This window comes from Lissotriton helveticus, chromosome 8 (genome assembly GCF_964261635.1).
Source record: "Lissotriton helveticus chromosome 8, aLisHel1.1, whole genome shotgun sequence".
NCBI lineage: Eukaryota > Metazoa > Chordata > Amphibia > Caudata > Salamandridae > Lissotriton > Lissotriton helveticus.
The window spans coordinates 1,666,679,360-1,666,704,462 of NC_136069.1; the positions used below are offsets into that span (position 1 = coordinate 1,666,679,360).

The 25,103-nt window shown below is 45.5% G+C and overlaps 1 protein-coding gene across 5 annotated transcripts in view; it reads left to right on the top strand.

The window, feature by feature from the left end:
* Window positions 1-25,103, top strand: part of LOC144773613 (transient receptor potential cation channel subfamily M member 2-like) — a 1,994,366-nt gene that overhangs the window by 1,007,967 nt on the left and 961,296 nt on the right. For all 5 annotated transcript variants that reach the window (XR_013600026.1, XR_013600027.1, XM_078658754.1 and 2 more), the window contains one exon: window positions 2,299-2,411. Coding sequence is in view for 3 of the 5 variants with exons in the window: in XM_078658754.1 (XP_078514880.1) it covers window positions 2,299-2,411 (113 nt within the window). In the remaining 2 variants the exon portion in view is untranslated. The remainder of the gene's footprint in view (window positions 1-2,298; window positions 2,412-25,103) is intronic.

Below are 25,103 nucleotides of genomic sequence, written 5' to 3' on the forward strand. Positions count from 1 at the left end.
ACCCCAAGAGTGAACCCGTCTATAAAGCGTGCATAAGGACATTTGCAAGATGCGACTCACACTCATGCATGCTACTCTTACCTCTCCGTCGGTACCTCCAAGTGGAAACTTCACTGGAGTGCAGGTACTCGACGAGGGAGCTTACGGTCTTTTAATGGCAAAAAAACAGATGTTTTGCGTTAATGCGCATCGGGCGCGATTACATGACCTCATTTGGAAGAACTACAAGTGTGTGACAAGCCCGCCGGATATTGTAATCTTCCAAAAATATTCACAAGTCAAATATTATTTTGACATAGTCAATCAAAGCCAACTAAGATGGATTTATTTATAAGTTGATCTGGTATCTTTTCTGCATGGGGAGCCAGTGGAGGTCTTTCAGATGGGGGGTGATGTGAGTTTGTTTGGGGAGGTCCGGAATGAGTCTGGCAGGAGCGTTCTGTATGGTCTGTAGTCTTGTGATGCCATGGGTGAAGATGCCGGCGTAGAGGAGGTTGCAATATTTGAGGCGGTTGGTGATGAGGACCTGTGTGACGGTTCTTTCTGGTATTGGTTAGGAGCCATCTGAAGATCCTGCGGTGCATGCAAAGTGTGTGGAAGCAAGAGTTAGTGACTGTGTTAACTTGTTTTTTTTATGGTCAGCTGGCTGTCGAGAATGATGCAGAGGATGCTTGAATAGTCGGTTGGTGTGGGCGTTGGTCTGAGTTCAGCAGGCCACCCGCTGTGGTTCCATACAGAGGTGTTCTTCCCAAAGATCTTTACCTCAGTTTTGTTGGAGTTGAGTTGGAGGCAGTTGTCTCTCATCCATTTGGCTATGTTGGTCATTGCGTTTCAGAAGTTCAGAAGTTGATGCCGCCGAGTAGGACATAGTGGTGAGAGTCGATTTCTAGGTGGGTGATGACGTTGGGGATGGTTTTGCAAAATGTTGCTCGGGGTCCCAGGGATCTGAAGATGAGGATGCCTCTTAATGTGGTCTTCGTGTCAGTTTAAAGTAGAAAGTTGAGGTGTTCTGGGGCAGCATGAGTCGCATGGGCATGGTGTGGTCAGTCCAGGTGAGTTTTGTGGTGTGACTGAATTTAATTCTGTCTCTGGTGGGGTGAAAATGGGTTGAGTGTATGTCCAGCTTTGTGCGTGGGTTCGGTGACCAGTTGGATGAAGCCAGTGTTGTTCAGGTTTTCCGTGAGGGTGATGGAGTTGGCGTCATCGATGTGGAAGTTGATGCCGCTGAGTAGGACGTAGTGGTGAAAGTCGATTTCTAGGTGGGTGATGACGTTGGGGATGGTTTTGCAAAATGTTGCTCGGGGTCCCAGGGATCTGTAGATGAGGGTGCATCTTAATGTGGTCTTTGTGTCAGTTTGCAGTAGAAAGTTGAGGTGTTTTGGGGCAGCAACAGCAGGAAGTGCAGGGGAAGAGGGGTACAGTACCTTAAGCTGGGGGTCAGATGAAGATGAGTGCAGGTGAGCTTTATTCTGCACAGTGAGGTGCAAAGTGACAATCAGCTTGCCCCGCCTCCAGGGCTGCTATGAGATGCAGTCCAGGCCGCTTGGCTGGCATAGTCGAGTGGTGGGGGGGTCTTGAGGCGCCCTCTGGCTGGTGCAGTCAGGAAACAGGAGTGGAGACACCTCCTGCAATGAAGGGTGGAAGGCGGCTTCCTAGTTGTATACTTGTCATTCTGTTGTGTCCAACTGATTCTGCTTCCAACTACTCCGTAGAGGAAGAGAGCCATGGACTAACTGTTGAGAATATCAGGCTTACTGGCATTGACAGCAGCATCTACCAGTGCACTAACAATGTATCTACTGTCATTCTATGTCAGTCGGTTGAATGTGCTGAAGGCTCTTCCTTTTACTATTCTGCATCACCCAACGCCTACCAGAAGCTGAGTACGGTGGAAGGCTTTGGCACTAAAAAGAAGTAAAGTAGATGTTGAGGAATGTCCTTTGTGTGCTAAAAGATCTTTATGCCAGCACTGTACCATCACCTTATGATAGGGAATGAGTGAAGTTCGATTTTCCCCTTCTTTAGTAACTTAAGGGTAATCAGTCTGTATTTGATTAGTATGTCATTAACTTCTAGAAGCATGCAATTCGAATTAATTTTTTTCCCTGACATTTCCTTCCTCTAGCATGCCTATTTAGTGTCCCACAAATGTCAGCCTTTCATTGTAAAGCGAAATTATTTTTCTCTATTTGTCCTCTTCTGTTTCTGGATGCTTTATTCCCGCTGACTTAGACCTGTTAAAGTAGTAAATGTATGAGAGAAATATTTCTAAGAAAATGCTGTACTATTTTCTCACAGATGTTTCTGACAAAGATTTGGTGGGGCAAGCTGTCTACAATTAATAGTACATTCACTGTCATCCTGTGTGTGCTGTTTTTACCATTGATTTACACGGATCTCGTCATCTTCAGGTAATATTCCCCTGTAAATTCCATTAAACTATTGTGAAGTGCCTTTGTGGCAACTGTTATTATGGTAAAATTCTATAGAATCTGCATTTTATTAAATATAGGCAATCTTCCTAAAGGTATATGCTGAGTTTCACAACCCATGTATATTAGTATGTGCAGCTCGAGCTTGCCTTGCTGACTTACTTCCTAGATCAAACAAGATTACCTGGGTCCCCTATAGAGTCGGTTCCTGACAGAATATTTAGAAAAGGGTGCAATATATTGGTGACATTAAAATGTCAGCCCACAAATTTTGGAATCTGAAATATGTCAGAATAAAAAAAGGTAAAGGGTAAAGTTGGCTCATACAACAAAATGTAAAATCAGTTATACACCTGTGCATGTGTGTCTGGGTATGTGTGTGTGTGTGTGTGGGTGCGTGTGCGTGTGTGTGTGTGTGTGTGTATATATATATATATATATATATATATTACCTACTGGCGATAGCCAGTAGGTATATATAGTTAAGATTTTTTTCCTATGGGATTTTTGAAAATTCTATGTCGAATAACTTTGGCGCTTGAGGACAGAATTGGCTGACATTTTCAGGAAAATTGAACATTTTGTTTCTGAGCAGCCCCTGAAAATTTGGGGGGGTTTCGTCAAGGGTGGGCCGAGAAAAAAGGGGGGTCCCAAAACGTGTTTTTCCCATGCAATTTTCCATAGGGCGGTTGGCCTCACTTTTAGCCTGAACGGTTGAATGGATTTACACCAAACTTGGCAAAATTGTAGGGACTGGTAGCCCGATGTGCCTTTGCTATGTCTCAAGATATAGGCTCCAGTGGTTTTTACGAAAATTAACTTTGAAAAATATATATTGGGCTACATTGGGCTATATATATGTTGGAGCCCAAATGTAGCCCAATGTAGCCCAATGTAGCCCAAAGATGGCCACCAGAGACAAAAAAAACAAATGTAGCCCAAATATCAGCCAGATGTAGCCCAACTATAGCCCAATGACAGAATGTCCCTGAGTGTTCTAAAGAACAACTAGAGTGCTAACAGTCCTACTTATTACAAAGGTATGGCACACCTGAAGCCATCTTGATTGGAATAAAGTGGTAACTCTTAAAACATTTAATTTAAAAAGGAACAAAATGAGGGGGTTCATTTTGCCATAGAAAGTATGATTAGCGAATATATGACGAAATCCCGCATACCATCAGTCCGCAAAAAAAATCCCGCATGTACTATTAGGCCGCAAATTAAAATAACGAAAACTTTTGGAACGAATATGCCTTTAGCATACACTAAACAACTAAACTACCCTAAACCCTAAAACACTACCCCCAGCATGACCCTACACTACACAAACAGTACAACACTACCCTAAACCCTAAAACACTACCCCCAGCATGACCCTACACTACACAAACACTACAACACTACCCTAAACCCTAAAACACTACCCCAGCATGACCCTACACTACGCAAACACTACAACACTACCCAAAACCCTAAAACACTACACCCCAGCATGACCCTACACTACGCAAACACTACAACACTACCCTAAACCCTAAAACACTATCCCCAGCATGACCCTACACTACACAAACACTACAACACAACCCTAAACCCTAAAACACTACCCCCAGCATGACCCTACACTACGCAAACACTACAACACAACCCTAAACCCTAAAACACTACCCCCAGCATGACCCTACACTACGCAAACACTACAACACTACCCTAAACCCTAAAACACTACCCCCAGCATGACCCTACACTACGCAAACACTACAACACTACCCAAAACCCTAAAACACTACACCCCAGCATGACCCTACACTACGCAAACACTACAACACTACCCTAAACCCTAAAACACTACCCCCAGCATGACCCTACACTATGCAAACACTACAACACTACCCAAAACCCTAAAACACTACACCCCAGAATGACCCTACACTACGCAAACACTACAACACTACCCTAAACCCTAAAACACTACCCCCAGCATGACCCTACACTACGCAAACACTACAACACTACCCTAAACCCTAAAACACTACCCCCAGCATGACCCTACACTACGCAAACACTACAACACTACCCTAAACACTAAAACACTACCCCCAGCATGACCCTACACTACGCAAACACTACAACACTACCTTAAACCCTAAAACACTACCCCCAGCATGACCCTACACTACGCAAACACTACAACACTACCCTAAACCCTAAAACACTACCCCCAGCATGACCCTACACTACGCAAACACTACAACACTACCCAAAACCCTAAAACACTACCCCCAGCATGACCCTACACTACGCAAACACTACAACACTACCCAAAACCCTAAAACACTACCCCCCAGCATGACCCTACACTACGCAAACACTACAACACTACGTAAAACCCTAAAACACTACCCCCAGCATGACCCTACACTACACACACTACAACACTACCCAAAACCCTAAAACACTACCCCCAGCATGACCCTACACTACGCAAACACTACAACACTACCCAAAACACTAAAACACTACACCCCAGCATGACCCTACACTACGCAAACACTACAACACTACCCAAAACCCTAAAACACTACACCCCAGCATGACCCTACACTACGCAAACACTACAACACTACCCAAAACCCTAAAACACTACCCCCAGCATGACCCTACACTACGCAAACACTACAACACTACCCAAAACCCTAAAACACTACCCCCAGCATGACCCTACACTACGCAAACACTACAACACTACCCTAATCCCTAAAATACTACACCCCAGCATGACCCTACACTACGCAAACACTACAACACTACCCAAAACCCTAAAACACTACCCCCAGCATGACCCTACACTACGCAAACACTACAACACTATCCTAAACCCTAAAACACTACGCCCAGCATGACCCTACACTACGCAAACACTACAACACTACCCTAAACCCTAAAACACTAGCCTCAGCATGACCCTACACTACGCAAACACTACAACACAACTATAAACCCTAAAACACTACCCCCAGCATGACCCTACACTACGCAAACACTACAACACTACCCTAAACCCTAAAACACTACCCCCAGCATGACCCTACACTACGCAAACACTACAACACAACCCTAAACCCTAAAACACTACCCCCAGCATGACCCTACACTAAACAACCACCACAACTCTACACTACACTAACACAACACTACACTACACAACACTACACTACACTACACAATCACTAACCCACGAAAAAATTAACACAAACCCACTTACCTCTCTCGTCATCGTGGTTTTCACAACGCAAATGCATTTACCATACATGCCTTTAAAACGTAATTCTTTGTAAAGGCATGCGCGATAAATGCACATGCGTTTTGAAAAAATGCGGGATAATGGTATGCGAGGTCAATGACCTTGCGGGATAATGGTATGCGGACTGAAAGTCTGCGGGATAAAAAATGCGGGAAAATGGCTGCAAACCATGATTAGCAGCAGACTTCCCTGGTGAGCACTAGCTTTACTACAGTGATCTAATGAGCAACTAGAGTGCTAACATTCAGAATTTATGGCAAATGTGTGACACATCTGAATGCCTTCTTGATAGAACCAAAGTAAACAAGCATTGAAAATGCAATAGATCTCGCCCTCGTTTAAGTTAAAGCCATTCTGTTTGTAATGAGGTGGCTTTTTAGCTTTGCTTTTATTAGTGTTTTTAAAACTTTCATGTAAATAACATGCATATGTATGCATATATGTATATGTATGCATGCATTTATATTTATATAGATATGCAGATTATATATGTTTATATATGTATATTACCTACTGGCGATAGCCAGTGGGTATATATAGTTAGGATTTTTTCTCTATGGGATTTCTGAAAATTCTATGTCTAATAACTTTGGCGTTTGTGGACGGAATTGGCTGAAATTTTCAGGAAAATGGCACATTTTGTTTCTGAGCAGCCCCTGAAAATTTGGGGGGGTTTCGTCTAGGGGGGGCCGAGAAAAAAGGGGGGTCCCAAAACGCGTTTTTCCCATTAATTTTTCCATAGGGCGGTTGGACTCACTTTTAGCTCGAACGGCTGAATAGATTTACATGAAACTTGGCAAAATTGTAGATATGGTTTGCCCGACGTGCCTTTGCTATGTCTCAATATATGTGCTCTAGTGGATTTTGAGAAATTAACGTTTAAAAAAATATATATATCTGTGACAGCGCTCCAGTTAGCGCCCCGGTTCGCGTACCTGACGCGTAACGGAACTTCGCGAAGCGAAGCTGATTGGCTCTCCGGTGTCTGTCAACATTCTAAACAGTCCGGAGCGGCCGCCATCTTGTCTCTCGGTACGATCGAGAGACAAGATGTGGTGAAAAGCGAAGGGGGAAATGAAGGAAAGGGGGCAAGGTAGACCACTCCTGACCCCCTAGGATTGATGAGGGGGATATTAAAGTGCCCCGCGGGGCAAAAAATAAAAAAAACATTTTTTTTGCGATTTTACGCCGTAGAGGCGCGTCCCGGTACGCGAACCGGGCAGCTCACCGGGCAGCTAACCGGGCAGCTAACCGGCAGCGTAGCTGTCAACATTGTAAACAGTCCGGAGCGGCCGCCATCTTGTCTCTCGGTAGGTTCGAGAGACAAGATGTGGTGAAAAAAGAAGGGGGAAATGAAGGAAAGGGGGCAAGGTAAACCCCTCCTGACCCCCTAGGATTGATGAGGGGGATATTAAAGTCCCCCGCGATTTTTCGCGGTAGAGGCGCTTCCCGGTACGCGAACCGGGCAGCTAACCGGCAGCGTAACGGGAGTCCGCCATCTTGTGTTTTTGGAGCGTCCGGTTCGAGTACCGGGTAGCGTCCCGGTAAGCGTAACAAGGGGAAAACCAAGAGAAACAGTAAAAAAAAAATTAAGGGAATAGATTTCCAGCAAACTTGGCAAAATTGTAGGGACTGTTTGTTTGATGTGCCTTTGCAAGGCCTCAAGATATGTGCACGTGTGGATTTTGTCTAATAAGGTTAAAACAAATATATATATCTGTAAGCGTGCTCCGGCACGCTTACGTTACGGGTTTTGTTTGCGCTGCAGAGCCGATACGTCACGGTTATGCGACGCGTCATGAGGCGTCTTACGTGGCTACGTGATACGTCACGTAATAAAGAATATATTTTACAGCTATAGATATTAGCTTTTAAAAAACCAATGAAATTCACTGAAAAAACCATAGGTTATAGACCATATATAGTTAGGAATTTGCATTTACAAAACCTTGAAAATTCACTGAAAAAACCATAGGTTAGAGACCATATATAGTTAGCTGGACATTTTATTGACATAAAACCAATGAAATTCCATATATAGTTAGTTGCACTAACTATATATCGCGCACCCGCAATCCACTGCTGATGATGTCACATATTACATCATTCATGACATGGTCAGTGACATCACTGATGACATCACTGATGACATCTCAAATGACATCACTGATGACATCACTGATATCTCAAATGACATCACTGATGACATCATGACACACAAATACCAGTTACTACATACGCACTCACTGATTCCTACGTCTACACACACATTCACTCATTCACCCATACAATAACTCATACATACAGTCACTCATTATTACAACACTATTATATGCACTCATACACCTATGCAGACACTCACACACTGCCACTCATCCATGGAGTTACTCACACACCTAGTCAGTCCTGTAAAGAATCAATCACACTTCCATTTCCTCATCTATACAGTTAAACACAGAACACCATACTTCAGTGACATCACTGATGACATCACTGATGACATCTCAAATGACATCACTGATGACATCTCAAATGACATCACTGATGACATCATGACACACCAATACCAGTTACTCCATACGCACTCACTGATTCCTACGTCTACACACACATTCACTCATTCACCCATACAATCACTCATACATACAGTCACTCATTATTACAACACTATCATATGCACTCATACACCTAGTCAGTCCTGTGAAGAATCAATCACACTTCGATTTCCTCATCTATACAGTTAAACACAGAACACCATACTTTTCACACATATACTAACACCTACTTACTCTCTTATACAATCACTGATACAAGTACACATTGATATGCACAGAGTCACACACCTCCCAGCCAGCCACACACACACTCAGTCTTCCATACATCCACTCATTCTTCAATATGTAAAACATATTTAAACTTTACAAAAACACACAGACACTAGATGATGTCATCAGTGATGTCATTTGAGATGTCATCAGTGATGTCATCAGTGATGTCATTTGAGATGTCATCAGTGATGTCATCAGTGATGTCACTGACCATGTCATGAATGATGTAATATGTGACATCATCAGCAGTGGATTGCGGGTGCGCGATATATAGTTAGTGCAACTAACTATATATGGAATTTCATTGGTTTTATGTCAATAAAATGTCCAGCTAACTATATATGGTCTCTAACCTATGGTTTTTTCAGTGAATATATATATATATATATATATACATATATATATGTTGCTCGAGTGGTAAAAGGCTTTTGTCATTTTACAGCTCTGCATGGATGGCATTGTGATAATCCTAGTCTTAAAGACTTTGCTGTAGAAATGGCAAAATACTTTGGGCCTGATTTATTCTTGGCAGACAGGTTACCCTGTCACACTGGTGACGGATATCCCGTCTGCCGAAATATAAACCCCATAGTATATTATTTCAGCAGACAGTATATCTGTCACCTTTGTGATGGATTAACCCATAGGCCAGGTCTAAATCGGTCTCTCTGTGCCTTTCTAGCTCAGGGTAGATGGCACTATTCTAATTCTCTGCTTAAAAATGTTGCTACATTTGAAGTTAGCAGATTCAGAGTGTCGCAGGTGTTGTAGTGTGCTCTCCACCTAACCTTGGGAACACACAAGATTTATATATATATATATCTATATATATATATATAGATATATATATATATAGATATATATCAGCAGCAAGAGGCCAATTCTGATATCACCAACGTCTGTGACAACTCACAGAAAGACCAACGAATCCCAAGAATGCTGGCAAAGGTAATTTATTCCGATAAAGTTTACAGCAGCGTGGCAGACGACGCGTTTCGGGCAGTTGCCCTTGTTCACATCAGAAATATTTCCCATAATGCCCTTCTTTTAACTGAGTTTGTGTGCACCATGTGACAAAAATAGAAAAAACAAAATACTGGTAGGTTAAAGTCACACCAAATTCGTCCGGGGCATTTGCCATTTCTTTCTCAATCATAGACACATTACTTTCATTTCATGATTGACAACAGTTGTTTGATATCTGCATAAATGCATATTCATATAGGTTCATTCTAAACCATTTTCTATAAAGTGCGTTATGCCTGTGCAATTACGCATGTGCAAACCGCAAATATAATGCAATCCCGATATACATCATCTTTAATAATATACATAGATAAAAAAAAATTCAATAAATATGTATATAAAAAATATATAAATATATCATTTCACATAATAATTCATGGTTAAAAAGTAATGGTATACATACTTAAAAACCTTCTAATGTCATCAATGTGATTATATCATTATTAAAGTGCAAAGCAATGGTAATGTAAACTTAACACTCAAATGTGCAATATGACGCAAAACGATAAAGCACTGTTTAGAATCCTACTTATCCATTTAGTTTCAATCATGCTGATTTTTTATATATGTCAACTACCCAAACATTGGGGACATTGTTGTTGGATGGCAACCCCTACTCTAATGACTATATTCACCTACTTGTAATGTGTATTAAAAGTGTAATTAGATATCCGCAGGAGGATCATTGATCCATCACTGCTTCAAATAATCTAAAAAAAAAAGAACAAAAAAATATTTTTTCTGGGTGTCGGACTAAGACTGATAGTAATTTCGACCAGTAATGGAAGGTTATAATTGAAGCAATTACCTACCAATACCTAATGTTAGGAAGGTGCTAACAAATTCACTCACTACGGGGCTTGTATAGATCAACATATGACAGTTTTATAAAAATGAATACAGATCCTCCGTAGTATTAGGCCCCTTGGGTACCTTGGAATCCAATTCTAATATCATTTTGGACTCCAATTGCCGCAGCATCCTATCCCGGTCTCCTCCCCTTCTGGGTTTAGGCCCTGATATCAGAACATAGTAGCTTAGACACTTGAGATTGTTGCCATGTACACTTTTAAAGTGTCTAGCCACCGGGTAGGAGCTGTCATTGTTAACGATTGCTCAAATATGCTGCAATATCCTGGCATGCACAGGAAGCTTGCTGCTTCCCACGTATCTCAGGCCGCAGGTGCATGCCAGGACGTAAACAGCATACTCTGTCTTGCACCCGTAATTTCCTCTGATTGGCAAAGGTACTGGGCTGAATGGAGTATTATAGTATTGAGTGTTAACTCCGAATTTGCAAGCCCTGCAACTGCTATATTTGTAGAACCCCAACCGGGGTGGAAACCAATTTTTCTTTTTAGACTGTTCAGGGCAGGGATTGGAGATATGTGTCCGTAACGAGGGTCCCCATTGAAACAGAATGTCAGGCCGAGCAGGTAAATACTGAGATAACACCGCATCAGTTTTTAATATGGGCCAACTTTTGCATAAAATGGACCGGATTTTTCTACCCTGGCCACTGTATGCAGTAATAAATCTGATAGTGGATTCAGCCGAATCCACTTTGGTAGCCATATTTGATGTTACTGGTTTGAAAAGGGTTTCTCTAGATCTTGTTTGCATTTTATTTACCGCTCTTTTAAGTATCTTTTCTTTATATCCTTGCTCCCTGAATCTGTCTAGTGCTTCAGCTGTGCACACTTTGAGTTCTTCTTCATTGCTACAGATTCTTTTCAAACGGAGGAGCTCGCCAAAGGGGATATTGTCAATGACATGGCGGGGATGGGCACTAGTGGCATGCAGGGTTGTGTTTCCTGACGTGTCCTTTCTATGGAGGGTGGTGACTAATTGCCCTGATTTTTGAAAGATTCTGACATCTAAAAAATCCACAACAGTCTTACTGGTATTGTGTGTGAATCAAAGATTATCCTCATTATTGGTCAATGTCATAATGAATTCTTTCACACCCTCTTCATTTCCTTTCCAAATTAAAAACACGTCGTCAATAAAACGAACCCACATAACCACATTAGCTTTAAACATTGCATGATGTGTCCCCATGAGGACCCGCTTCTCCCACCAGCCAACGTAAAGACACGCGTAGCTGGGTGAGAAGCAGGCCCCCATGGCCACACCCCTTTTCTGTACGTAGATATCGTTACCAAACAAGAAGTAGTTATGGTATAAACACCAGCTCACAAATTCACTAAGCATCTTATTATGATTGTAACAGTGCACTGGTTGTGTACCCAGGAAATGTTCCAGTGCCTCCAGCCCTTTATGATGGTCAATGCTGGTATACAGGGCTTCGATATCTAACGTAACCAATATACAATCCTCTGTCCATGCAATGTTTTTTAGTTTTTGTAAAAAGTGGCCTGTGTCCCTTATGTAAGTTGGCAGGTCTGTAACAAGAGACTGTAGAAAATAGTCCGTATATTGTGCTAGGTGTTCCGTCACACTGTCTATGGCCGAGATGATCGGTCTTCCCGGAACTGGAGACCTGCACTTATGTATTTTGGGAATCAAATAAAATCTGGCAAAACTGGTTGTTCCACATGAAGAAATTTGTACTCCTCGCCAGAGATCAGTCCTTCCCTCTTATATATGAAAAGGAGTTTCTTTAATTGTTCTCTGGCCAAGTCATATTCTTTGATACTAGTCTTAGCATAACAGACTGTGTCAGACAATTGTCTGTTAGCTTCTTCAATGTATTGTGCTTGGGCCAGATGACTATGTTGCCACCCTTGTCTGAACTGCACACAATATTTTGATGATCATTTTTCAGTTTAGTGACTAAAGCCCAGTATTCTAGTTCCTTGGAAGTTTTGATTCTCTTTCGATGTTTGACTTGTTGATACAGAGTCTTGAGATCTTCTGTCACTACACCGTAAAAAGCATCGATAGCATCTTTTGGCATGGTAGGAATAAAGTTGGAGGCTGGTTTGAATGGGCTGGCGCCTGCTCCAATTTGATATATTGCTGCATCTCTTAACTCTTGTTGGGTAGATATGTTAGTCTCAACTTCAGTAACATTAGAAGACTTACCCAATTGTTGTAGAGTGAGAAGTCCTCTTGTGTCCCGCGCCTCCAACACTGTGGTGGGTGCACTATTAGTAATACTTTCAACTTCGTTGAGCCCTTCTTTTATGTTAAAAAACTTTCGCAGTTTTAATTTTCGAATATATCTGAAAACATCAACTCTGGTGGAGGTATAACTAAAGTCTGTTACTGGAAAATAGGTGAGACCTAAACTTAGTAGCTGTTCCTCTGCTGTTGTTAATACTGCCGTTGATAGGTTAACAATAGTCTTACTTTTTGTCCCTATTGTTTTTTGTTTTTGCGCCAGAATTGCTTTTTCTTTTTGTTGCTGTTTTGCTGTGTGTTTTTTCCGGCGTTGTTTGCGGTTCCTGTTGGTTCTTGTCCTTTTTGATTCTGCGTTTGCCGATTGTGCGAACGCAGACTTTGCAGGCGGGCGCTGACTAAAAAATCAACTTCTTCGCCTACATTTAGTACACAATGGGGTTCTGATGTGCCTGATGCTCCCATGGGGTCCTCATCTGAGTACAGACTACTAGTCTTGCTGCTGTTAGATTCTGTCTCACTGGCCCCGGGTTCCATATCTTGCATTATGCCACTGGTGCCACCTTCTGTTATTAATGTGGTACCTGCTGGTGGAACTTTTTGGTTAGTTTTCAGGCGTTTAGCATTGTCAAACTTGCGTGCAAATGTATATATTTTTCCATTCTCAAAATCGTCCTTGTCACGTGCAAATTTCCATTCTTTTCTCGTTTTTATATTATCCTCATGTACTTTTAGGTGTTCCTGTGTTTCCTTTTTTAACTTTGGAATTAGTTCATTAGGCTCAAATTTTGTCAATTCCTCATTTAGACTCTCCATGTCTTTTAACAACTGCAGACGATCGATTTCCGCATATTTTATTAATAATTTAATCAATCTTGTTGAAGATTCCAAGTTGGTTAATCCCCACTCCTTTAACATATCTGAGTGTGGATGGTCGTAGCTCGGTGCTAAAAGAATTCTCAGCCCACGTGGGACCCGACCTTCAGCTACATACATTGAAAGTGATTTGTGTTCCCACCACTTTGTGCATTCATTTTTCATGCATTTCTCCATACGTTTCATGATATTTATTTGTGCCTCATTCGAAATGGGAGCTGATTGTGCACTTGAAGAGGTCCCTGCGGTTGCTCCTTTTTTTGAAACATTCGGCAAATTTTGGAAAAGCTCCAATGAGGCCATTTCCCTTTCTTTTACCGTCTCGTCCGACATATCAGCTGCCAACGCTCTGCTGTATTACTTTCTATTACGGAGTTTGTATTTTCCAAGTGCAAACTAAGTTATAATTGTATTCGCTCTTAATGCCAATGTCCTCCCCGCCGCCTGTTTTAGAGCACCACACTCACCGCGTTGTTGTTGATTTGCAACGCAAACGCCTCGGCTTTGCCGCTGATGTCTCACTTCGCGGTTGAAGCCCGTCTCGGCGTTTTCCGTTATGGCGTTTTCCAATGCGGTGAAAGCGATGCGGGGGGTGGTGATTGCAGGCAGGGTCCGTGGCGGAATTCTGTTACCACAGACAAACAAAGAACTGTTTGAAACCCACGGACATCTTAAGGGGAGTGGATTCGTGGCGGAGGCAACCACCCTCCGCAATTTAAATCAGCAGCAAGAGGCCAATTCTGAAATCACCAACGTCTCAGTGACAACTCACAGAAAGACCAACGAATCCCAAGAATGCTGGCAAAGGTAATTTATTCCGATAAAGTTTACAGCAGCGTGGCAGACGACGCGTTTCGGGCAGTTGCCCTTGTTCACATCAGAAATATTTCCCATAATGCCCTTCTTTTAACTGAGTTTGTGTGCACCATGTGACAAAAATAGAAATAAACAAAATACTGGTAGGTTAAAGTCACACCAAATTCGTCCGGGCATTTGCCATTTGTTTCTCAATCAAAGACACATTACTTTCATTTCATGATTGACAACAGTTGTTTGATATCTGATATATATTTGTATAGCGGCTGGCCCAGCCGCGGAAACGCCCCGCCGCTCGATTGAGCGGACCTCCAGCACCGGAAAATTCCGAAGCTGCAGCGGACATGGAGTCCTGAGTTGTGGGCCAGCATTGTTTGCAGAATTACAGTCTCCAGCCATCAAATAACCCACATGGGTAATACTTAACTATATTTCAATTTTACATTTGTTCACGGCACCCACTTGGGGAATAACACTTGTGGAACTACGAGGTCCAGGAAGCTTTTGGCACGCCTATAAGGGCGGGACCTGGCAGCTTTATCAGGAGGTCCGCATGAGCCGAGACTTTTGTAATCCAGTGATCAAGGGCGGAGATGCCGCCCGAAACACGTTTGGCATTCATTTTCATTTGAGGAAGGAGCTGACTCTCTAAACTTACCTGCAACAATAAATGGATTCAAAACTCCTTGTGTGTTGCGATTCCATAGGGGCAAACTCGTTGAATTGATATATATAAATCACCAAACGACTCCTCCTATCCTGAGAAGCAGAGGCCACAAGGGGAAGTACTGCAGGAAGCTCTTTATTCGGATTGGAATTGGCATGATGCATTTTGGCCTTCACGGCCTTCTTCTGATGCCTTTATGTCCAGGTTGCTCCCACACCCACGTTTTCCAATCACCTGCACCTTTCCCATTGGTGAGAACACGCTCCACCCAGTTTTTTTACTTGTGTACCAGTTGCAGCAGATGTAAACTGCAACTCCCAGAGTTCATTAAGTCAGGTAGGTATTGCACGGGTTTTAAAATGTAATGCCTCGTTGAGCTGGCGTAGTGCAGGGAAAACCGTGATGTGGCCAAATGTAAAATTCCTGATTGATGTGTCCCCATACATTCTAGCCCCAACATTCAAGTGTCCGCCGGGCAGGGACAGGAAGAACAATGTATCCTGTCTCATCGTGTAGTTACAAACTGATTGCAGCCGCCCTTGCATTGCTTGCTCTGTGAGGCGTGCTGGGTCTGATCCAATACCTTGGAAAAATGACGAAAACAGCAGCAGCTGCAGAAACCAGTAAAGTCCAGCTTTCAGAACGAGGCTCCTGTAACGCGTCACTGGCCGACGCGTGTAATATCACCAAACAGCTCCTCCTATCCTGATAACCAGAGGCCACACGGGGAAATACTGCAGGAAGCTCTTTATTCGGATTGGAATTGGCATGATGCATTTCGGCCTTCACGGCCTTCTTCGGATGCCTTTATGTCCAGGTTGCTCCCACATCCACGTTTTTCAATCACCTGCACCTTTCCCATTGGTGGGAACACGCTCCACCCAGTTTTCTTACTTGTGTACCAGTTGCAGCAGATGTAAACTGCAACTCCCAGAGTTCATTAAGTCAGGTAGGTATTGCACGGGTTTTAAAATGTAATGCCTCTTTGAGCTGGCGTAGTGCAGGAAAAACCGTGATGTGGCCAAATGTAAAATTCCTGATTGATGTGCAATCCGAAGGCTTCCTCGAGTCCCCATACTTTCTAGCCCCAACATTCAAGTGTCCGCCGGGCAGGGGCGGGAAGAACAATGTATCCTGTCTCTTCGTGTAGTCACAAACTGCTTGCAGCCGCCCTTGCATTGCTTGCGCTGTGAGGCGAGCCGGGTCTGATCCAATACCTTGGAAAAATGACAAAAACAGCAGCAGCTGCAGAAACCAGTAAAGACCCGGCCAGCTTTCAGAACGGGACCCCTGTAACGCACCACTGGCCGACGCGTGTAATATCACCAAACAACTCCTCCTATCCTGAGAAGCAGGGGCCACACGGGGAAATACTGCAGGAAGCTCTTTATTCGGATTGGAATTGGCATGATGCATTTCGGCCTTCACGGCCTTCTTCGCATGCCTTTATGTCCAGGTTGCTCCCACATCCACGTTTTTCAATCACCTGCACCTTTCCCATTGGTGGGAACACGCTCCACCCAGTTTTCTTACTTGTGTACCAGTAGCAGCAGATGTAAACTGCAACTCCCAGAGTTCATTAAGTCAGGTAGGTATTGCACGGGTTTTAAAATGTAATGCCTCTTTGAGCCGGCATAGTGCAGGAAACACCGTGATGTGGCCAAATGTAAAATTCCTGATTGATGTGCAATCCGAAGGCTTCCTCGAGTCCCCATACGTTCTAGCCCCAACATTCAAGTGTCCGCCGGGCAGGGGCAGGAAGAACAATGTATCCTGTCTCTTCGTGTAGTCATGAACTGCTTGCAGCTGCCCTTGCATTGCTGGCGCTGTGCGGCAGGCCGGGTCTGATCCAATACCTTGGAAAAATGACGAAAACAGCAGCAGCTGCAGAAACCAGTAAAGACCCAGCCAGCTTTCAGAACGGGCCCCTGTAACGCGCCTCTGGTCGAAGCATGTAATATCACCAAACAACTCCTCCTATCCTGAGAAGCAGAGGCCAAGCGGGAAAATACTGCAGGAAGCTCTCTATTCGGATTGGAATTGGCATGATGCATTTCGGCTTTCACGGCCTTCTTCTGATTCCTTTATGTCCAGGTTGCTCCCACACCCACGTTTTTCAATCACCTGCACCTTTCCCATTGGTGGGAACACGCTCCACCCTGTTTTCTTACTTTTGTACCAGTTGCAGCAGATGTAAACTGCAACTCCTAGAGTTCATTAAGTCAGGTAGGTATTGCACGGGTTTTAAAATGTAATGCCTCTTTGAGCTGGCGTAGTGCAGGAAAAACCGTGATGTGGCCAAATGTAAAATTCCTGATTGATGTGCAATCCGAAGGCTTCCTCGAGTCCCCATACGTTCTAGCCCCAACATTCAAGTGTCCGCCGGGCAGGGGCGGGAAGAACAATGTATCCTGTCTCTTCGTGTAGTCACAAACTGCTTGCAGCCGCCCTTGCATTGCTTGCGCTGTGAAGCGGGCCGGGTCTGATCCAATACCTTGGAAAAATGACAAAAACAGCAGCAGCTGCAGAAACCAGTAAAGACCCGGCCAGCTTTCAGAACGGGACCCCTTTAACGTGCCACTGGCCGACGCGTGTAATATCACCAAACAACTCCTCCTATCCTGAGAAGCAGAGGCCACACAGGGAAATACTGCAGGAAGCTCTTTATTCGGATTGGAATTGGCATGATGCATTTCGGCCTTCACGGCCTTCTTCGGATGCCTTTATGTCGAGGTTGCTCCCACACCCACGTTTTTCAATCACCTCCACCTTTCCCATTGGTGGGAACACGCTCCACCCAGTTTTCTTACTTGTGTACCAGTTGCAGCAGATGTAAACTGCAACTCCCAGAGTTCATTAAGTCAGGTATATATATATATATATATATATATATAACTGGAGCATGGACCACAATTAGGAGTAGGTAAGATGTTTTTATTTCGCTCTCTTAAACAGCAGCCATGACGCGTTTCCACCCCGGACGGCCTTGATCACATGGCACGCATCACAGTTAGAGGTTTGCCTTTGAAACCATTTTTTTAACGTTTCCTTAAAGTCACGTGCAACATTTTGTAAGGTAACCGTAAACATAGAAAAAATACTCTCCTTTTACATAAATAGGTTTATGGTTAAAAATAGCATCCAGGTATAAATACCTAAAAATCCTCTAAGGATTTTCCCAATGTAAGATCATAAAACCATGCAACCAAAGAAATTTTATCAAATTTAGCAGCAGCTGAAACTTTACAATATTTAAAATTCCATTGTTTTACTGCCTATACCTATCCCAAACCCCCTGGGTGGTGTTACCAGTTTTTGCCTCAAGTCACCTGGATTCTCTCTCTCTAAAACATACATTCTATTACTGGATTGTGGCCTTGATTCGGGTGGTAAATCTATTGGTAAAGTACAGGCAGATCTAAAATGCTGGTGCACGTACAATTCATCAAATGTAAACATCGGTATTGTAAACCTTACGACAATAAAACCACAAGTGCCAGTGCATGCTAAATTACTACAAAGTGTTATGTGCAAGTTTCACCACAGTGTAAAAAGCTACAAGTCTGTATAAAAACTGTGTAAGTAATAAAAGGGGGCCTTTACGCAGTTTCAGTTTGACCCTTGTGGTCTGATGCTCGGGTACTGCTGTTGTTTTCATGCCATTTGTATGTAAAAAGTCTACCTCTAAATCCCATCTAGAGGCATGTGTACAACTCTTCCGTGGCGTAAAGATCCCCCGGTTGCTTTGAATCGAGATCAAGAATGTAGCGTGTTTCTAATCTCCTAAGGGCTTTCTCTCTGTTCCCTCCCCTTTTGTTTGGTGGAACGGCATTGATTTAAAATTCTTTCAAATCTTTTGGGTCAGCACTGTGGGCTTCCCAAAATGCCGAGCCACAGGGTAGGATTGGTCTTGATTTTTGATAGCCCTAATGTGCTGTAGTATCCTCTTGTGCCACTGAAGTATAGTACTTCCTAGGTATCGTAGCCCACAAGGGCACTCCAGCACTTAAACGACGTAGTCTGATTTACATGTCAGGGCTTTTTTGATGGGTTGTTCTTGGTCCCGAAATGGTGTCTTGTAGGAGGTTTTATTGATACCAAATTTGCATGCCTTACATAGCTTGCATTTGTAAAATCCTTTTCTCTGAGTTAGCCATGTGCCGTTTGTCTGACTTCCAGGATCATTCTGGACCAAAGTGTCTTTCATATAGGGTGCCTTGCTATACATTATTTGCTTCGCAAACAAATGATGGATGGAATGCTGAATGAATCATACATTTACCCACATTCAAGAGCTCTGGGTTAAATCCATCTTTCTTTTGCTCACCATGCCATCCCAGTTTAGACCCAGCCATATGCAAATCAGTCTTGACCCTGTACCTCCTGGGAGAAGTCCAGACCGAATTGCCAAGCCAGGTCCTCCCTGGACCGGAGGCAAGCATCCTGGGACCGGTTCCTAGTATTACCCTTCATCTGATAGTGACTACTAGCCGCAAATTCCTTAACGTAGAATTATTCCCAGGCGTGAGACTGGATCCGGAAAACTTTTCTGCCACAGCATCCCTGTGCGCCGAGGAACAGCACCACATGACTCCGCCCTGACGTCGTCCGCATCCGTGACGTCAGCGAGGATACATAAGTCCCACCCCGGTGCGCCTTTGTCAGTTTTTCTCTTTTCCGCGTGCAACGCGGATCCGGGATTGTGTCCGGGCCTGTTTTCAGGCCTTCTCTTTTTCTTCACGCGTTGGCGCATTGGAACAGTGTGCGAATGCCTCGGGCTTCAAGACGTGTACCTCCTGTGCACGTCCCATGTCGGCGATGGACCCTCACCCAATTTGCATGTGGTTCCTGGGTGAGCACCACGACTCAGAGGATTGCGACGCCTGCCAGCACCTTCAGCCTAAATGACGGCAGGAGCGCAGGATGAAGTTGCTGTCAGCGCTCTTATCCAGGCCGGTGTCATCTTCGGAACCTGGTGTCCCCGCCTCGCCGCAAATTCCTACAGGGTTCCCTGTGGTGTCGCAGGAGGTCACCCAGACTCCGGGCTTGCCTCCGAGTCACCCTTGGTCCTCTAAGGAGGCGGATGCCTCGCCAGAGGTCGAGCTGGCGCCGTTTCGGCACCAGGAGTGTTCCTCCCAGCCTCCGGTGGAGTCACGGGTGGAGGCCGGGACCTGGGGTTTTTTCCCTAGTCCCTCTCTGTCCTCGACGCAAGCGGCTGCCCCATCTGAGGCCGAGCCGGAGCTTTTTCGCTGCTGCTCCTTTGCCTTTCTGGCGTCGACCCCGCCCTGTTCTCCTGGAGAGCACGTGGTGGCAGAAGTCAATCCGGCGCCACAAGTGCCCACTCCAGCGCCGATCGACGTCAATCAGGCGCCAGAAGCGGACTCCACGGAGCCGCCCCGGCGTCGTGTCCTGGATTCATCTCCTGAAGTCCCTTCTTCTCCAGAGGGCTGTCATCTGTTTGTGTGTTCCTTCCCGGAGACTGGGCACCATGTTGATGCCTTTTCACTGGCATCTTCCAGGGAAGGCTCCTCGCCCTCCCCACGGCCTAATTCCTCGAACCCTTCTTTCCGTGGCTGGCTTTTTCACCGGCCTCTCCACCTTCCCCTGTTGTTCCCCATTCATCTGTGGATCCTCCACTGTTCCAGGGATGGCCGCTCCCCCCTGGACTTGGGGATGGACGGCTCAGTCTGCGGCCGTCACCCACAGAGGAATTACTTTCCCCTCTGCAGCGCCCTACTGAGGCCAGTGTTGCCTTTGTACGGGCTGTTTCACCAGCCGCTGGTATTCTGCGGATGGGTGAACCTGTCACTCCGTTTCCTACAGACAGCCTTTTGGAAGTTCTCCACCATGGCTCTGGTGGACTAGAGTTGTTCCTTCCTTTTGAAGCTTCACTCCACAGTTCTCTTATGGGGGTTGGGGCATCCTGCCACGGGCGATCCGGTGCCTCAGGCACTCCTGCATCACCACAGTCCCGCTCCGCACGACCCTGTCTGTCTTTCCTTCCACCCTTCTACTCAACGCTCTCTTCTGCTGAATGCCTTTCCGTGTTTGCCTGGGGTGTTGTTACCTCCGTCTCGGGAGGCCCGGTGGTTAGATTCATGGGGATGTCTCCGCTTCTTCCAGTGCTGCCTTGTGGGTGCTTAACACTTTGTGTGTGTTGACCAGGGCTACTTCCAGCTTGTGGGACTCTGTTGAGTTCCTTCTTTCTCATGTCTTCCATGAGGATACCCGTGCTGATCTGCGGGGCCATGTGTTGGATGGTAGGGAATTCGCAGCGTTTATTCTTTGTGCGGCCTTGGATGTTGCCGATGCTCTCGGCTTTGCTATGGCTACCTCTGTGGCTCTCCGTCGCCATGCCTGGCTACGTGATGCCGTTTTTCCTGAATATATTGGAGAGTGTCTGGTTGATCTACCATTTGACAGGGTCCTTCTATTTAATACTCATTCAGATTCTGCCATTCAGCGTCTTCTTGCGGGCCTCCATCTTCCTCCTTCTCCTCAGTTGGTTGGTTTGTTGATCCCCCGGGTCTTGATGGGAGGTGTTATCCCACTTGCTCCTGGAATCTGGGGTTGGAGTGACCGTTACACTTTCTGTGTGGTTTGCTGTGCCCTTGGGGTCCCTTGGTTGGCCCGCTTCTTCAGTTAGCTGCTGGTTCAGCCCTCCCTTTTTTGGCAAGAGTATACAATTTGGCTGCTTACTAACCCTTCTGTGGTTTCTGCCGCGGGTTTATAGTTTTGTTCTCTGAGATGGGATTTCTTCCCTAAGAGTGGTTCCCATACTTTTCTTGAGACATGTCATACCCCATGTGGGGTACGTGTAGCTATTGCATAGCTCTCTATTTCGCTGGGAGGGTGTGGACGCTCTCTCGTGGGTTCTTGCCTTTCCTGCTGTTGTTGTGTCCGCTGGTGCGGTTCTTGATTATTCCCTGGACGTTGCTGGCACTGCTTCAGTTCTGTCTTTCTAGGTATCTGATGGATAGTTTGACTGGCTTGGTATGCCATCTTTGGCGTTGTGCTGCGGTGTTTCACCCTCCTGTCTCCCGTTTTGACCTGGTCCTCTCTCTGGTGTTCCAGGGAGGATGATCTCCTGTGTTGACGACTGGGTCCATCCTACTTGTTATTCCTCTTGTCTTCTGGCTGGTCCCACTTTTTCATGGGTCGGTTTCGGTCTGGAACGGTCCCCTTCTTGGAGTTGTTCGAGATTTTCTTGGCCCTTGCCCTCGTTTCAGCTGGATGTGGTCTGGCGCTCAGCTCGGGTGCTTGTCTGCGGTCAGCGGCACCGCTTGTTCTGCTGGTCTTCAACCGGGGACCTTGCCGTAGGTCCTTGTGCTCCTACCTTTGTTCTCGCTGGGGCTTTTCGAGGCTACGCCTTTCTATCCACATCTGCCTTGTTGCCTGAGGCATCATTCCTGCCTTGCCCGTTAACTTCAGGCTGTGTCAGGTTCAGCTGTCCCTTTCACTGTGTGTGTGTTCCAGTCGAGGGCTTTGCCTCCATTCTGCATCTTCTCCTTGGAATCTTGGGATGATTCTTTTTCCTCTGTATTCCTCTGCCGTTGTCTATTCCTCTGGGCTTCTGGCGGGGGTCCCTGGTGTCTTGACAGGGCTTATGGTGTACTTTCCTCCCTTCGTCTGGTCTTGCTTTTTGCTTGGTAGGGGTTGGGCCGCCCCTCTCATCTCCTCTCCTTAACACATCCCCTGTGGGTCTCTGTGTTCTTCTAAGCTGGTGAGGTCCTCCTCTGCCTGGAGGGGGACTGGGTTTCTCCCTGTCCCTATGACTCGCCCTCGCTGGGGCCCTGTATTCTTCCAGGCTGAGGGGGTCCTTTCGCCAACCCTCCTCCCCTTTGGGTATTGCTAGGGTATCTATTCTACGTTAAGGAATCTGCGGCTAGTAGTCTCTATCAGATGTACGAGTTACTTACCTTCGGTAACGATGTATCTGGTAGAGACTATTCTAACCGCAGATTCCTTTACGACCCGCCCTTCCTCCCCGATTCTGCAAGGACCCTTCTTGGTCTTCTGCACTCGCCTGCCTCAGGACGACTGTACTCTGCGAGTGCCCTTTTCTTACTCCCTCCCTAGGGGGATGCTTGCCTTGTTGTTGCTCCATTCCTTCCCCCCTGGTGATTGTGTGATGAATTCCTGGGTACATCTGCGCCCCTGCACCTTGGTCCAATGTGGGGTTCGCTCGTGCTCTGCTTCCTTGTGTGGCTTGCACTTCTAACTCTTGCAGTCCTTGGGGTTGAGGACCCTTGGTTGGGTCTCAACCCTCAGTTTTAGGAGATCCTTCCTGTTGGTGTTGTCTGCCAGTGACTTGTCATGGCTCTTCCATTCTGGCCCTGGAACACTTCTTGTTCTGGGCGGCGATTGCAGACTTCTTCGTCTGTTGCGCATTCTTTCTTATGCTTTCTGCCCTTGGGGAGGCTGTTGTACTTGTCTGCAGGCTTGCTTCAGTAGCTGCGCTCTGTACTTTCATTCCATAGCACTATTCTGGATGGTGCTGTTCCTCACCATTCATTTCTTTCCCTTCTGTTTAGCTGGGTTTTTCCCACAGTGTTCCAGTATTCTCACAGTTTTGTTTGTGATGGCTCTGTGTTGTGGCGCGGACAAGTTCTCCAAAGAAAACTGACGTAGGCGCGCCGGGATGGGACTTATGTATCCTCAGGGCAGTCACGTTGTGCTGTCCCCCGACACAGGGATGCTGTGGCAGAAAAGTGTTCCGGATCCAGTCTCACGCCTGGGGATAATTCTACGTTAAGGAATCTGCGGCTAGAATCGTCTCTACCAGATACATCGCTACCGAAGGTAAGTACCTTGTACATCAGCCAGGCTAGCTTGAATCCAGTGGTGTAGTGAGCAAGGGACCCACGTCTGGACATACGGATGTATGACATTGCAACGCATGCTTTTACATTGCATGCTTTTACAACGCGGTTTTTACATCGCATACCATTACAACGCATAGTGCTTCGGGGCGCTGGATAGTGAATAGTTTAATTTACTATTCCAACTCCAGTCCCCGTGGATAGTAGGGAAGGTGTTGGATAGTAAATTAAACCTATTCCCTATCCTAGAGCGCCCCCCAGCGCAATGCGTTGTAATGGTTTGCGTTGTAAAAGTTGCGTCGTAAAGGCACTGCGTGGTAAAAGTTACGTTGTAAAGGATGTTTCCCGGACATACCCATCCCACTTAGGGTGAAAAGTGCTACGCAAACAAATGATGGACAGAATGCTGAATGAATCATACATTCACCGCCAGTCAGGAGATCTGGGTTAAATCCATCTTTCTTTTGCTCACCATGCCACCCCAGTTTGGACCAGCCATATGCAAATCAGTCTTGACCCTGTGCCTCATGGGAACAGTCCAGACAGAACTGCCAAGCCAGGTCCTCCCTGGACCAGAAACGAGCATCCTGGGACCGGTTTCTGGGTATTGCCCTGAAGGGTAATGAAGGGTAATGCCCTGAAACCGGTCCCAGTATGCTTGTTTCCGGTCCAGAAAGGACATGGCTTGGCAGTTCGGGCTGGACTGTTCCCACAAGGAACAGGAGCAACTGATTTGCATATGGCTGAGTCCAAACTAGAGTGGTATGGTGAGCAAAAGAATGATTGATTTAACACAGATCCTTCTGACTGGAGGTGAATGTTTGCATTGTCCAGCATTCCATTCATCAATTGTTTCTTTTGCATATGTCACCCTAAGTGGGAAGGGTATGCCCAGACGTGGGTCCCGTGCTCACTACACCACTGGATTCAAGCTATCCTGGCTGATGGAGGGTGATGCCCTGAAACTGGTCCCATGATGCTTATCTCCAGTCCAGGGAGGACCTGGCTTGGCAGTTCGGTCTGGACTGTTCACACAAGGAACAGGGTCAAGACTGATTTGCATATGGCTGATTCCAAACGGGGGTGGTGTGGTGAGCAAAAGAATGATGGATTTAACCCAGATCCTTGTGCCTTGGGGTGAATGTTTGCATTGTCCAGCATTCTGTTCATCAGTTGATTCTTTTGCATATGTCACCCTAAGTATTAAGGGTATGCCCAGACGTGGGTCCCGTGCTCACTACACCA